General features: G+C 39.4%; 1 protein-coding gene and 1 pseudogene across 20 annotated transcripts in view; both read left to right on the forward strand.

Moving 5' to 3' along the window:
- MAP2K5 (mitogen-activated protein kinase kinase 5) overlaps window positions 1–16,352 on the forward strand; it is a 273,801-nt gene that overhangs the window by 70,763 nt on the left and 186,686 nt on the right. For all 20 annotated transcript variants that reach the window (XM_023220742.2, XM_023220744.2, XM_023220756.1 and 17 more), the window contains one exon: window positions 16,180–16,219. In XM_023220742.2, the coding sequence (XP_023076510.1) occupies window positions 16,180–16,219 (40 nt within the window). The remainder of the gene's footprint in view (window positions 1–16,179; window positions 16,220–16,352) is intronic.
- LOC111548342 lies at window positions 13,034–14,609 on the forward strand (annotated as a pseudogene).

Here is a 16,352-nt window from a genome sequence, read left to right on the forward strand (position 1 = left end):
AAACTAGCCATCATGATATCCTCTGCATCTGCCCCCTGGAAACCATCAGCTTTGAATTTATATTTTTATTCTGTTTTGAGGTCTTGATTAAAATAAATCTGCATTGAATGAAAAACATATTTTTTATGTAAGTTCATGTTGACTTGTCAACAGTATTGTGGGCAGGATTATAGAAGAGAGATTTTTGCTCCTTCTCTGCTCCCTAGGGAAGCTTCTCCATACTCATTTTATCTAGTGTGGGACAATTTCTTGAGTTTTTAATGGAAACGGGTTAATATTTTTGTCATAGGGGACATATTACATCTGATATTACGGGGAAGAAGGGAAGAAATGGCTCACTTTTCAGAGGTGCATTTACTCTTTGACCCACTAGGGTACTATTTAGTGTTCTAGAAGAGGTAATTTAGTAAATTGTGCCCGAGTGGCCTGAAAAAGTTAATGCAACTCTGAAAAGTGAGCCATTCAATCGATTTTCCCTATTGCTTTTAAAAAATCAACACTGACCATATCCAGAGAATGTTGAAGACAACTGAAATTAGAGGATCTAGAAGCAACCAGTTTATTTTTACGCAAAGCTTGTTGGGACATGCACTGGATTTGGCTTCAGAGGACCCAAATCTACTTCCCACTCCAGTACTTACAGATAGGAATCGTGAAGCAGTCAGTAACATCACCAAGCCTTGGTTTCCTTATCTATAAAGTGGTGATAATAATAATATTTACCTCACAAATTTTTGTGGAAATCAAATAGCTTTACTGTATGTAAAATGTTTTATAAACGATGAAGCACAATAGAATATTAATTATTAGAATAAGAAGGTTTTCTGAAGTAGCCGTTTATGTATCTGATTTTGGAAAGTAATTTATTGTTAGTTTTCCCAGAAACTGTGAGCAAAGATTAGATGGCTATCAAGTTGTTTCAGGAGAGAGTTTCCTAGCTAGTTAATCCTCAGGGCTAGTTAATCCTCAGGGTATTTCTATTTCCCCCCACATATATTTTCTAACAATTCCAGTTATTTCATTCCTTCTCATCATTAGGCTTTATATCTCTTGCTTCTCTGTTTGCCCACTACATTCTTTCAGAATCCTTGATCAAGAGATCAGTATGACTGTAGCTTCCTTGATCTCAAAGGTATTTAGACCATATATTAAAAGACATTACTCTAGTTGATGTGGAGAGTGTTAAAGGCTTCAACCAGGCCACATCAACTTGGGGAAGAAATACCGAGGTAGTGATGACTACATTAACTCTGAGGCAGGTATGGGAGTAAAAAGGGGTATATAGCCAGAGTAAACAGAAAGAAGAAATGGCAAATGTAGAGTTACAGTAGCTTTCTCTTATCGAAAATCTTTCTAATCTAGCCAAGTTCCCTATATCATCCATTTGGTTGATTTATGAGCCCTATGTACAATCAGTTATCTTGAAATTAATATCTGTGACCTAACAACATATTTGACTTGAGACCTAAACAGTATGAGGGGCTCTGTTTTTTTGTTTTTTGTTTTTCCTTTCTTTCTGAGACAGAGATTTGCTCTTGTTGCCCAGGCTGGAGCACAATGGTGCGATCTTGGCTCACTGTAACCTCTGCCTGCCAGATTCAAGTGATTCTCCTGCCTCCACCTCCCAAGTAGCTGGGATTACAGGCATGTGCCACCACGCCCTGCTAATTATTGTATTTTTAGTAGAGACGGGGTTTCGCTGTGTTGGCCAGGCTAGTCTCGAACTCCTGACCTCAGGTGATCTGCCCGCATCAGCCTCCCAAAGTGCTGGGATTACAGGTGTGAGCCACTGTGCCTGGCCTGTTTCTTAACCACAAATTATTTTGCAATCAGTAGTCAAGCATCTGTAATGGGTTTTTAGGCAGAAGGAAGGTTGGCAAAGACTACTATTTGAACTAGTACAGTTTACATAAAAGCTTCTTTTTACAACTGCTGTTTACTTTGGATTTCCTATTTTAACAGTTAGAGCCTGGCTAATGTGTTTATCTATTATGGAAGGCAACAACTGTCAGTGTTGATTTCCCTGAAACTATTTGAAGTATTTCTGTGGATGGCTACTTTAGTACGTGACAGAATGTTGAAATTTCGAAGCTTGGCCATTAGTCTTAAACATGTTAATAAAATCTACCTTCAAATAAACCTACCAAGCGAACAATTTCTAAAAAGGCCAAGCAATTAGAGGATTAAATTTTAATTTAAAAATTTAAATTTATTTAATTTAAAGTTTAAAAATTATATTTTTCATTAGCTGAACCACAGCTAGTTTACATTTAGTTGCTGAAACCATATCATTGCATTAAAAGGTGACATCTAGAGGGTTTTAAAATTAATCTCGCAAGATACCAAAAGATTTTTGTTTTGTTTGTGTCAGTATTTGTGTACTCATGTGCTTTATACAGCAGAGAAACCTTCTGCTTGTTTTGTATTAGCTTCAGAGTTGTTCAGCCTTATAATCTTCTGGGAAAATGTAATAAAATCAACTCTCAGATTCCTTGTTTTAAGTAGGAGATTCATAGCCTCATGGGGGTATCTCCTAATAGTTTAACCCCCTCGATTTTTACCATCTTCCTTCTTTTTGTTTTAGTTTTCCTTTATGCCAACGCTATAAAGTCTTTGAAATGGAAACTTCTAAGTTGAAGAAAGACTTGTATCTTGTTATTCTAAATTTACATAAAAGCAGAGGCTTTTTTGGTTAATAAATAAAATGTCACACAAAGAGCAAAGAAGCATCATCTCTGTAAGTATAGAAACTGATGATCCTATAGTATATTAGCTTTAACCAATGCCATGTTTTAATAAGGAAGTAGATTTAATAATTGAACCTGAGTGTGAGCAACTCTTAACTTCCTGTGCCAATGAGGAGAATTAAGAATTGCATTTTAGATAATGATTTATTTGTCTTGTCTTCATCAAACTTTTTCATAATGAATCAGATCTCAGAGAGCTTTCTTTTCCTTTGTCTTTTTACCTCTGCCATGTCTCTGATGGATGTCCTATAAATCCCTAGGGCACTCAGAGAATAGAGAATCAGGGAATACAGGATATCTTGCAAGCTGTGAAATCTCTGCATGAAAAGCAAAGAACTGATGTTATTATTTGAGAGAGTGAGCTAGCTCTGCAATGAGCTAATAACAACAAATACATTTGTAACTTTTATTTATTTTAAAATAGCCTTTGCTCACCATTTTTCTTGTCTTCTGCCTGTTCTTTAAGGGACACAGGGAACAAAATAACCATCACTTTCTTTCTTGCTTACCTAGAATGAGACCATCTCTTTTTAATTACTGGTTATTTCTTGAGCCAAATCCTAACCATTGCTTTCACTGTTTTAGTGGCTGGATTATTTTCTTAGGTTTCCTATCCATTTGGAGAACCTTTCAACAATTGATAACACTCTATAAATAATTCACAAAGTAATTGTGTCCCTCTTTTCACTAACCTTCTTTGAAGTATGTTATGTGAGAAGTAGAATTTAAGTCAGTGGCATTTAGTTCATGTGGTTAATGAAGGAAGTGCCCTGTGACCTTCATAGAACAGTGGCAATACTGTCATTTCAGTGTTCCTGTTTTGCCATTGTGATTAAAAGTCATTATACATGCAATTACACTCCAGGTCTTTTCTCCAAGAGGCAAAAAACGGGTATTTCCATACTCATTTTGATAACTATTTTGCTAATAAATTGACATTTATGACATAGGGTATTGTCAGTTATGCTGAAATCTGAAATATTTAGAGTCAGATTATAGGCCAGCCTCCCCCATTCTTTCTTTAATTATATCCTACCTCACAATCACTAGGAAAGCACATATGCTCCCTATTATAAATTCTTTCTGCTCATAATTTAAAATAATTTGATTGGAATATGTTTAGAAATTAATATACGGAATAGTACCATAGAAAATAGATGCCTACTTTAATTGTATGAGATTGTACCAGCTTTATCAGAAAATATATGATCAGCTCTAGGTTATTTATTTTGTGAACAAGAGTCAGCTGGGACGATTCATATTTTTTGGTTCTCCTAGAATTTGAAATTCTAGGCATAAAGAATTTTAGTAAACATGGTAAAATCCAGATGCAGTTGATCTTATGCATGGCATAAATTTGTGTGGGAGTCCAGATGTTGGAATTTGAATACAGGTTGTTTCCCCCTTCTGTCCTGTGTGGACTTTTTAACATGTTATTTTCACATACTTATTTTCCTTACTTTTATTTATTTTTTGATACAGAGCCTCACTCTGTCACCTAGGCTGGAGTGCAGTGGTACGATCATGGCTTGCCGTAGCCTCGACCTCCCAGGCTCAGGTGATCCTCTCACCTCACTTCCCAAGTAGCTGGGACCACAGGCATGTGCCCCCATGCCAAGCTAATTTTTAAAAATTTTTTGTTGAGATGAGGTATAATTTATGTTGCCCAGGCTAGTCTTGAACTCTTGGACTCAAGCAATCCTCCCACCTCAGCCTCCCAAAGTGTTGGAATTACAGATGTGAGCCACTGTGACCTGCCTATTTTCCTTACCTTTGAAGATTATTCTAGAAATTCAGTTTACTCTTTGTAATGATGTATCTTTTAATAAATTCTCATTAACAGTTTAGATGAAGGTGAGCACACCTCTAACCTTTTATGTATTGTACTAGACTCATCTTTCACATTTCAAAGAGTAGATAATATAGTCAGTTGGATTTGTCCCTAAGTATTGCTTTTGAAATCAGTCACATGTTTTTTGAACACTCTGTGCAAAGTACTTCACTTGGCAGTGGGGGAGATAGAACATCAACTTTCATGGCCTCAGGGACCCCGTTCTTTGGGGTCTGTTGTTAGCTTACTGTTTGTACCTTCTCATCTCCTTTACTGTTTTCTTCTCATCTTTCTGACCTTTCCATTTAGAGAGCCTCAGTTCCAGTCCTTACACCTCTTCTGTGTTTAATTCACTTCCTAAGTGAGTCTGTGTAATTCCATGGCTTTACATATCATCTGCATGCTGAGGAAGTCCAAATGTATGTCTGTAGCCCTGGCCTGTGTCCTCAACTTCAGACTCATATCTGATTACCAGTTGGATGTCCTCTAGGCATTTCAAAATTATCTAAAACTGAATTCTTGATTTCTTTGGAAACCTGCTTCGTTTACTGCTTTTCGCATCTCAGTAACTGGAAACTCTATTCTACAAGTTGCTAAGGACAAAAACTTTGCAGTCTTTCTTCATCCTTCTTTTTATCTCAGATTATATATACCTTTACCCACAAATCTTGTGGGTTCTTCCTCAAAAATATTTCAAGAAGCTGACCACCTTTCATCACTCTTTTCTTGCTACCCTATTCAAAACCACTATTACTGCTTGCTAGGATTTTATTGCAAAAGCCTCCCAGTTTCTATCCTTGCTTTCCTGCAATATGTTCTCTCCACTCAGCAGCCAAAGTGATCTTTCTAAAATATTAGGTCTCCCCCTCTGCTCATGACCTCTTATATCACTTGGAATAAAAGTCAGAGTCCTCACCATGGCCTAAATGGTGCTACACAGTCTGTTTTCCTTACCTCTCTGACCTCATCTCCCCCAGCTAGCCCTCTTGCTTATTCTGCTTCTGCATACATGTCAAGCACATATTTCCACCTTGGGCTTTTGAACTTGCTGTTTCCTCTACCTGGACTCCCCTTCCCCTAGATGTCCGGATGGTGTGCTCTTATACTGTTCACATGTAACCTGAAGAGAGAGGCATTTCCTGACTTCCTCCCCAACCCTAATATCAAATAGCATGTCGTTAATGTTGATCAGTCTCTGTATCCTTACCTTCATTTTTTTCAATGCACTTACCCCCACCTCACATATTGTATATTTATTTGATTATTGTCAGTCAGCCCCTATCAGAAGGTAAACATCACGAGGGCAGGGACTTGGTCTCATTTGTTCTCTGCTGTATCCACACTGCCTCGCTTACTGCCTGGCAATCAGAGACATGCATTAATTATTAAATATAAAAAAAGGATCTAGGAAGAGAATGTATCATATACTGTGGAAGAGGTTGAGCATATAGTAATGAACAAAACAGACCTTGACCTTCCCCTTGAAACTTACAACAGAGACCCTATATTAAGAATTTATAGCATAGTTAGGTAATTAGAGTTTACAATATAGTTAAATAAAGTGAACACCATACCTGTAATCCCAGCACTTTGGGAGGCCAAGGCTGGAGGATTGCTTGAGGCCAGGAGTTCAAGACCAGCCTGGGCAACATTTTTGTAGAACCCTTGTTCTACAAAAAGTAAAAATAAAAATTAGTCAGCCATGGTGGTACTCTTCTGTAGTCTCAACGACTCAGGAGGCTGAGGCAGGAGGGTCGCTTGATGCCAGGAATTCAAGACGAGCCTGGACAACATAGTGAGACCACCTCATTCTGCAAAAAATAAAAATAAAATTTAGCCAGGCATGCTGCTTCACTCTGTAGACTCAACTACTCAGGAGGCTGAAGCAGGAGGATCACTTGAGCCCAAAAGTTCAAGGCGGCAGTGAGCTGTGATTGTGACACTGTACTCCAGCCTGGGTGATGGGCCTGTAATCCCAACACTTTGGGAGGCCGAGGCAGGCAGATCACGAGGTCAGGAGATCGAGACCATCCTGGCTAACGTGGTGAAACCCTGTCTCTACTAAAAATACAAAAAATTAGCCTGACCTGGTGGCGGGCGCCTGTAGTTCCAGCTACTTGGGAGGCTGAGGCAGGAGAATGGCGTGAACCCGGAAGGCGGAGCTTACAGTGAGCGGAGATTGTGCCACTGCACTCCAGCCTGGACGATAGAGCAAGACTCCATCTCAAAAAAAAAAAAAAAAAAATTTAGCCAGGTGTGATGGTGGGCACCTGTAGTCCCAGCTATTCGGGAGGCTGAGGCAGGAGAATTGCTTGAACCTGGGAGGCGGAGGTTGCAGTGAGCCAAGATTGCACCACTGCACTCCAGCCTGGGTGACAGAGCGAGACTCTGTCTCAAAACAAAAACAGAAACAAAAAACGACTACTGATAAGTTAAAGTACATACCTGTGCATTTAAATAACTGTTGAAGAGAAATAATAATTTATAACTAGAACATATAAGGCAATAGAGTAGTTGATACCAATACATAAATGAAACCACAGGGTATGAAATCTAGTAGGTAGGGAAGTAAGTAGAAATAAAAGAATGGCATCCAGTTGAATTCAGAAAGGAATAAAATGAAAGAAGGAATGGTGACCATTTAAGTAAATCTGACTGTATAGGATAACGATAGTAATAATTCAAAATGAAGTCAAACAAAAAGACTGGACAAAATAATATGTTAAGATGAGAAGTGCTTGATTGAAGTTAAAATGTTCCAGGATTTTTATATTGTTTAGGAGAAGGATATAGGTGGCAATTTATATTTTGTTAAGTCAGGTATGATTGTTAAAAGTTATATGGGTAACTAAAACACAGTGAATAGAATGCATAACTTCAAAACAGATGGAATAAAGGGAGAATAATTCTGTATAATAGAGGAAGAGAGAAGGTGATAGGTGTAAATTAAATGAATTAGGTGGTAGAAATAAATCCAAATATATCAGTAATGACAAAAAAATAAGTAGAGTAATATTAGCAGCTAATAGATTAGGTTGCATTTTTAAAAATACAGCTATGTGCTATTTTAGACTGTATTGGGAGAAATTTCTAAAATACCAAGACACAGCAAAATTGAAAGGAAAAGGGTAGGGGAAAATACCTGGCAAAAACTAATCAAAAGAATGCTCCTATTGTGGTTATATTAACATAAGACAAAATAGACTTTAAGGCAAAAGATATTACTAGAGAAATGTTATGAAAATATAAATATTTACAACTGAACCACAGATACCATGTATTAATATGAAAACTCCTGACATGCACCAAAGTAACTCTTAAAGGATAGGTTTATATACATATCTTCGTAAAGAATAACTGGATATTATATGCTTAGCATCTAACTCAAGAAAATCAAGAAGGTGGGGCAGGGAGTAAACCCAAAGAAAATGGAAGGAAATAAATACTACAGAACAAAAGTTAAAAAAAAAAAAAACAGAAGAACAAAAGTTAATTAAGTGAAAATTCAAGAAACAATTCAACAAAACCAAAAGCTGGTTCCTTGGAAAAGCTTATCAAATATAACAGCAAGAAGCAGAAATAACAAAATTAGGAATGAAAAGGGAACGTAATTCTAGACATAACAATGATTTTAAAAATAATAGGATCCAATGAATAACTTTATGACAATAAATTTGAAAACACAAAATGGGCAGTTTCTTAGGAAAACTTAATGAAATTGCCTTAAAAATAAAAACCAAAATAGACCTAGAACACTTTAAAAACATTTATTCATTCAGATATTTAATGATTATTTGTAAAATGTGCCTGATGTAGTTTTAGGCACTGGAAATAATAGCAGTGAACAAAAAAAAAAAATAAAATAAAATAAAGAAAGTCTGTGTTTCATGGAGCTTCATTTGTTGTGGAGGGAAACATAATAAATTAATAAATTTTATCAGGTGATTCTAACTCTGTGAAGAATAAAGAAAGTGGCCAGGTGCGGTGACTTACGCCTGTAATCCCAACATTTTGGGAGGCCAAGATGGGTGGATCACCTGAGATCAGGAGTTCGAGACCAGCCTGGACAACATGGTGAAACGTCGTCTCTACTCAAAATACAAAAATTAGCCACGCCTGGTGCCACACGCCTGTAATCCCTGCTACTCAGGAGGCTGAGACAGGATAATTGCTTGAACCCAGGAGGTGGAGGTTGCAGTGAGCTGAGATCATGCCACTGCACTTCAGCCTGGGCAACAGAGTGAGGCTCCATCTCTAAAAAGAAAAGAAAAAAAAGAAGATGAAGGGAGAGTGTGCTGTTTTATGTAGGAAAGACAAAGGAACAATATAGGACTGAAGGAAGCAATGGAGCAAGCCAGGTATGTATTAGAGAAAGCGGCCCAGCCCTCAGGAGTAGGTGCAGAGGCCTTGAGGCAGGAGCACGTTTGGTGGACCAGTTGAGTATTGTACATAAGGGAGACTGGTGGAAGCAGAGATCAGTGAGGTAACCAGAGGCCAGATGATGAAATCCTTGTTTAAGAAGTGACAGAGCTAGGATTCGAGCTGTCAGTGACTTCAGAGCCCACCCCCTTTGCTCTTGTGTCTCCCAGGATAGATGGGCAGTGATTGCAGAATGCTTCCTTACCTGGAGCAATTTGGTTATAATGGTCCTTTGCCTGATTGAAATAGGTCAGTACCTTTGTAAATTTTGGATTATGTGTTTCCCTGCCCTAGAATACAGGTAAAAAAATTAAACATCACCATCTATTGTGTGTGTGTGTGTGTGTGTGTGTGTGTGTGTGTGTCAGAATTTCGCTCTTATTGCCCAGGCTGGAGTACAGTGGTGCAATCTCGGCTCACTGCACCCTCTGCTTCCTGGGTTCAAGTGATTCTCCTGCCTCAGCCTCTCGAGTAGCTGGGATTACAGGTATCCGCCACCAGGCCCGGCCAATTTTTTGTATTTTCAGTAGAGACGGGGTTTCACTATGTTGGCCAGGCTGGTCTCAAACTCCTGACCTCAGGTGATCCACCTGCCTTGGCCTCCCAAAGTGCTGAGATTACAGGCATGAGCCACTGTGCCCAGCCAAACATCACCGTCTATTTCCTTTAGGTCCTAAAATATGCATATTCTGTTGTGTCTCCAGTCTTGGCTTTGCCACTGGCTGTGTGAGCTTGGTTAAGTTATATAACCTGGCTTTTGGGTGCTTCTGCTATGAAAGAAGGGGATTAGGTTAAATAATTTTCTGTATTTTCTACTAGCTCAATAAATTATCTAATTCTATACCAAGTTTAAAAGTTAAGACCAACTTCTTTGTCTGGTCATCTAGAACCTATTGTTACAAATGAAGTAAGAGAGTATGGGGCCGGGCGCAGTGGCTCACATCTGTAATCCCAGCACTTTGGGAGGCCGAGGAGGGTGGATCATGAGGTCAGGAGTTCAAGACCACTCTGGCCAAGACGGTGAAATCCCATCTCTACTAAAAATACAAAACTTAGCTGGACGTGGCGGCGGCTCCCAACTACTTGGTAGGCTGAGGCAGAGAATTGCTTGAACCCGGGAGGCGGAGGTTGCAGTGAGCTGAGATCGCTCCATGGTACTCCAGCCTGGGCGACAGAGTGAGACTCTGTCTCAAAAAATAAAATAAAATAAGAAAGTATGGATAGTAAGTATTCTCTTGTACTGGGCTCTTTGTTATTTTAAATATATGAAAAACTTACACCAGGCTACTAACTTTTGCCGTGGCAAAGTGTATGTGTGTGTGCTCAATTTTAAGAGCTGGGACTGTTCCAAGAAGGCCTGTGCTGGTCACAAACAAAATGGAACACTGAAGGACCAAGCACTAAAAATATCTCATAAACATGCTTCCTCCATGCAGTCATTGGAACAGGTAATTACTGTGGCAACAACAAACTAATTTGAAGTGTTAGCTGTTAATTAAAACATTGCAGAGGTGTATAGTTGTCTTTTGGTGTAACCAGAGCCTCCATTCAAACTTCATTAATCACTTTACAATTAATTTGTTGAGGAAGGTCAAGACAATTGAGATGCAGTATCTGTTGAAAGTAAACAAATTCCTTCTCTCTAAGTAAATACCATTTGCAAAGTTAAGGGATACACTCGACTCATGCCTGGCATTGCCTTTTGTCATCCACTTCTCCTTGATGATTAAATGTTAAATTGGTACTGTCATTGTACTGTAAACCAAACCACATAGCATCTTTATTGCTCGAAATCGAACCCAAACTTCCACGGATGAATTAGCGTGCATCATAATTAAATTATCAAGCCTCTCCTTTTAATTCACTTGGAAATAGGAGACCTTTCTTTTAGAAAAGAGATCGGCTTTCTTGACAAGCTAATTAAGTTGCCAAACTGTCCAGTATGGTATGTATATCAGACTATCTGCTAATCATTTTCTTATCGCTGTTGCTGGTCTCAAACATCCAGGTGTTGCTTATTCAAAGTAACAACACTGATCTTTTTACAACTTTTGAATCCTTGTGTGTATATTTAATTATTTGTCTTTATATTTCAATTCTTGCTTAGTGATTCTAATATACAATATTTTTAAAAGTTAAAATTGGAAGAATCTGTGATATGGAAGGGGAAAAATAATATATCATAAAGTCTTACATATTATATTACTTGTATTTACATGGAATAAACTTACTAATTTCCTTTAAATCACATCTCAGGCAGGTGTGGTTGCTCACACCTGTAGTAATCTCAGCACTTTGGGAGGCTGGTAGATCACCTGAGGTCAGAAGTTTGAGACCAGCCTGGCCAACGTGGTGAAACCCTGTCTCTACTAAAAATACAAAAAAATTACCCAGGCATGGTAGTGGACGCCTTAATTCCAGCTCCTTGAGAGACTGAGGCAGGAGAATTGTTTGAACCTGGGAGACGGAGGATGCAGTGAGCCGAGACTACGCCACTGCACTCTAGTCTGGGCGACAGAGCAAGGCTCCATCTTAAACAAGTAAACAAACAAAAAACATAATATAGGGGATAGGGTTCCACTTATAAAATGTGTATCACTTTGTACAAAGTATAAAAAATTATTTTGCTGGGCACAGTGGCTCACACCTGTAATCCCAGTGCTTTGGGAGGTCACGGTGGGAGGATCGCTTAAGGCTTGGAGTTTGAGACCAACTTGGGCAAGATAGCAAGACTTCATCTCTTAAAAAACTTAAAAAAAAAAATTAGCCAGGCATGGTGGTATACTCCTGTAGTACCAGCAGTTTGGGAGGCTGAGGTGGGAGGATCGCTTGAGCCCAGGAGTTCAAAGTCACAATGAACTAGTAAGATCGCAGCAGTGCAGTCCAGCCTGCGAGACAGAATGAGACCCTGTCTCTGAAGAAAATAATAATTGATTAAGTTTTATAATTATTTTCTATATCTTTGAGACAGAGTCTCTCTCTGTCACCCAGGCTGTAGTGGAGTGGTGAGATCATAGCTCACTGCAGCCTGACCTCCTGGGCTCAAGCAACCCTCCTGCCTCAGCCCCTGTAGTCCCTACAGGGGGACTATAGAGGACTACAGGCACACACCACAATGCCAGCTAATTATTATTATTATTTTTAAAGACAGGGTCTCCCTACATTGCCCAGGCTGGTCTTGATCTCCTGGGTTCAAGGGATCCTCCTGCGTTGGCTTCCCCAAAATGCTGAGATTACAGGCGTGAGCCACCGCGCCCAACCTGATTAAAGTTTTATAAGTAGTATTTAGAAATACCAATGAGGTCATTATTTGAGAATGTCTTTAGACATTTTCAAAGGTTAAATAATTCTTTGATAAAGTAAACAGTCATCACCTGATTTTGTAATCTTGCTTTTCCTTTAAATGAGATATACTTGAATTTCTTTATAATTAATTCATATAATAAAAGTTAAGTTTACCTTCCATAACTGGCTTGACCTTAGTCTACTCAAGTAGGAAAAGCAAAATGAGTAAGTTCTTATAACAATCATATATTTGAATAAGTATATACATATGCTTTATATATGTAGTTTCCTAGTCTTGCCTGAATTTGTAACTTTTTACATGTAACGATATTATAAATACCTATAGGCTCTTTTTTTTTTTTTTCTTTTTTTTTGAGACAGAGTCTCGCTCTGTCGCGCGGGCTGGAGTGCAATGGCCGGATCTCAGCTCACTGCAAGCTCCGCCTCCCGGGTTTACGCCATTCTCCTGCCTCAGCCTCCCGAGTAGCTGGGACTACAGGCGCCCGCCACCTCGCCCGGCTAGATTTTTTTTGTATTTTTTAGTAGAGACGGGGTTTCACCATGTTAGCCAGGATGGTCTCGATCTCCTGACCTCGTGATCCGCCCGTCTCGGCCTCCCAAAGTGCTGGGATTACAGGCTTGAGCCACCGCGCCCGGCCACCTATAGGCTCTTAATAACTAAATTATTTCTATAAGTCAGTCACCTTCAAAAACTTGTCAGTGATGGTTCAACTCTGTAAATGTACGAAAAAGTATTGAATGTACCCTTAAAACAAGTGAATGTTATCATATGTAAATTATATCTCAATGAAGCTGTTAAAAAATTGTGTCAGTCCTTTCTGCCTGTGGACACTGCAGAGGAAACATCCTTAAAGTCTCTCTTCCCCCTGCTGTCATGTCTAAGTCAGAGTCTCCTAAAGAGCCTGAACAACTGAGGAAGCTCTTCATTGGAGGCTGAACTTTGAAACAACCGACGAGAGCCTGAGGAGCCATTTTGAGCAATGGGGAACACTCACGGACTGTGTGGTCATGAGAGATCCAAGCACCAAGCGCTCCAGGAGCTTTGGGTTTGTCACATATGCCACTGTGGAGGAAGTGGATGCAGCCGGAAATGCAAGGCCACCCAAGGTGGATGGAAGAGCTGTGGAAGCAAAGAGAGCTGTCTCAAGAGGAGATTCTCAAAGACCCGGTGCCCACTTAACTGTGAAAAAGATATTTGTTGGTTAAAGAAGACACTGAAGGCCGGGCACGGTGGCCCACGCCTGTAATCCCAGCACTTTGGGAGGCTGAGATGGGTGGATCACGAGGTCAGGGATTCGAGACCAGCCTGGCCAACATGGTGAAACCCTGTCTCTACTAAAAGTACAAAAATTAACTGGTTGTGGTAGCAGGCACCTGTAATCCCAGCTACTCGGGAGGCTGAGGCAGGAGCATTGCTTGAACCTGGGAGGTGTAGGTTGTGGTGAGCCAAGATCATGCCATTGCACTCCAGCCTGGGCAACAGAACGAGACTCCGTCTAAAAAACAAACAAAGAAACAAAAACACTGAAGACTATCACCTAAGAGATTATTTTGAATAATATGGGAAAATTGAAGTGATTGAAATCATGACTGACTGAGGCAGTGGCAAGAAAAGGGACTTTGCCTTTAACATTTGATAGCCATGACTCCGTGGATAAGACTGTCATTCAGAAGTACGATACTGTGAATGGCCACAGCAGTGAAGTTAGGAAAGCCCTGTCAAAGCAAGAGATGGCTAGTGCTTCAGCCAGCCACAGAGGTCAAAGTGGCTCTGGAAACTTTGGTAGTGGTTGTGGAGGTGGTTTTAGTGAGAATGACAACTTTGGTAATGGAGGAAACTTAAGTGGTCCTGGTGGCTTTAATGGCAGCTGTGGTGGTGGTGAATAAGCTGGCAGTGGAGAAGGCTATAATGGATTTAGTAACAATGGAAGCAATTTTGGAGGTGGTGGAAGCTACAATGATTTTGGCAGTTTCAGCAATCAGTCTTCAAATTTCGGACCCATGAAGGGAGGAAGCTTTGGAGGCAAAAGCTCTGGCCTCTATGGTGACGGAGGCCAATACTTTGCCCAGCCACAAAACCAAGGTGGCTATGGTGGTTCCAGTAGGAGCAGTAGCTATGGCAGTGGCAGAAGATTTTAATTACCGCCAGGAAACAAAGCTTAGCAAAAGAGGAGAGCCAGAGAAGTGACAGGGAAGCTACAGGTTACAACACATTTGTGAACTCAGCCAAGCACAGTGGTGGCAGGGCCTAGCTGCTACAAAGAAGACATGTTTTAGACAGATGCTCATGTGGATGAGCAAAAAACTCAAGGACTGTATTTTTCTAATTGTGTAACAGGTTAGTTTAGTTCCTGTTCTGTGGAAACTTTAAAGCATTCCAACAAAGTGTTTTAATGTAGATTTTTTTTTGCACCCATGCTATTGATTGCTAAATGTAATAGTCTGATCATGATGCTGAATAAATGTCTTAAAAAAAAATGTCAGAGCAACCAAATTTTCTGCAGAACAGCAGAAAATGATGTTTCCATGTTGGCAGTAGTGGATTATGTAAATTTTGGTTTTATTTTTGTTTTAAGAAAGGGGAAGTTTGGGGGCTTATTAAATATGTTTTACAACTGGGCAGGTGAAGATGAGGAATTCCTGAGGCACTAACTTCTGTTCCCCGTTTTCCCTGTACCATTCCTATCTTAACACCAGATGAGAGGAAGAGCCGTCTGATCTTAGCTTGTGTATAAAATCCTCTACAGGGCAAGATTTTTAGTTCTTCGAAACTAACTTGCTTCCTTATATTAATATTTTCATGGACTTGCAATAACAACGCTTGTTTATGTTATGTGGTTTATTTTGAAATTATTATTGTATAAAAATGTGTTGCAGATGGTTTCTAAATAATGTTCAGAATATCTAGTCCCCACAGTATATGTGTAAAGGCCACATTTCATTTAAACATAAAAGGTACGGTGGCTCACTCCTGTAATCCTAGCACTTGGGGAGACTGAGGTGGGAGCATCACTTGAGGTCAGCAGTTCTAGGCCAGCCTGGGCAACATCCAGAGACCCTGTCTCTACAAAAAAAATTAAGAAGTAGCTGGGCATAGTGGCATGTGCCTATAGTCCTAGCTACTCAGGAGGCTGAAGTGAGAGGATTGCTTGAGCTGAGGAGTTTGAGGCTGCGTTCCAGCCTGGGTGTCAGAGAGAGCCCCTGTCTGAATCAGTCACTCACTCAATCAGATAAACACAAAAGGTCTTGATGGATAGTAATGGTATTTTATTTCTGTAAACCCTATTCTCGTTCTTTTTCATAAATGAATACACTTATATTTCTTGATTTAAGTTGTAGTTATTTCACTGTATCTGTTCCTTTGAGCTTGTTTTGATGAACTGTTAAGATGTAGTTTATCTGCATGTGTAACTGAAAAAAATAGGCAAAAAGACAAGCAAAAAAATTGAAAAAAAAAAAAAAAAGAAAGCAAAATGGCTCTGTATACTGCTTGACATAGAGAACCTACACACACAGTGACAGTCATAAGGGATCTGGAGCCAAAAGACCTAGGTTTGAGGTCTCATTCTGCTACTAGTTACTTTGTGCCATTGGGCAAACTGTTTAACTTCTCTGTGCTTCAGAATTCTCATCTATAAAAGGAGGATAATAATGTATCAGCATTACCTCAGAGAGTTGTTTTAAGGTAATGTGTAGTAAATCACTTTGTAAACCATTAAGCTCCATATAAATATAAATTACTACTGTTTTTAGTGTTCTTTGAAAGTACCATTATCCCATTGCTGCAGAAATGTTTGGATTTACATTTATGTCCTTAACCGTTTTGTAGGTTGTTTAGTGATCCCAAATGATTTTGGTTTTTTTTTCTTCCCATAGAGCATATCATGTCCCAAGTGGGAAAATATTAGCTGTAAAGGTAAGTACGGGATACATTTTATGAAATTCTTGATGTTCACCTCTTTCCTTTCCTCTGTTAGCCTGAGTCACAGATATTGTCAAAGAGGAGATGAAATGGTTTAAAGTTTAGATGGTGGGTAGGGGAAGCTGTG

This window comes from Piliocolobus tephrosceles, chromosome 6, assembly GCF_002776525.5.
Source record: "Piliocolobus tephrosceles isolate RC106 chromosome 6, ASM277652v3, whole genome shotgun sequence".
NCBI classification, from domain to species: Eukaryota; Metazoa; Chordata; class Mammalia; order Primates; family Cercopithecidae; genus Piliocolobus; species Piliocolobus tephrosceles.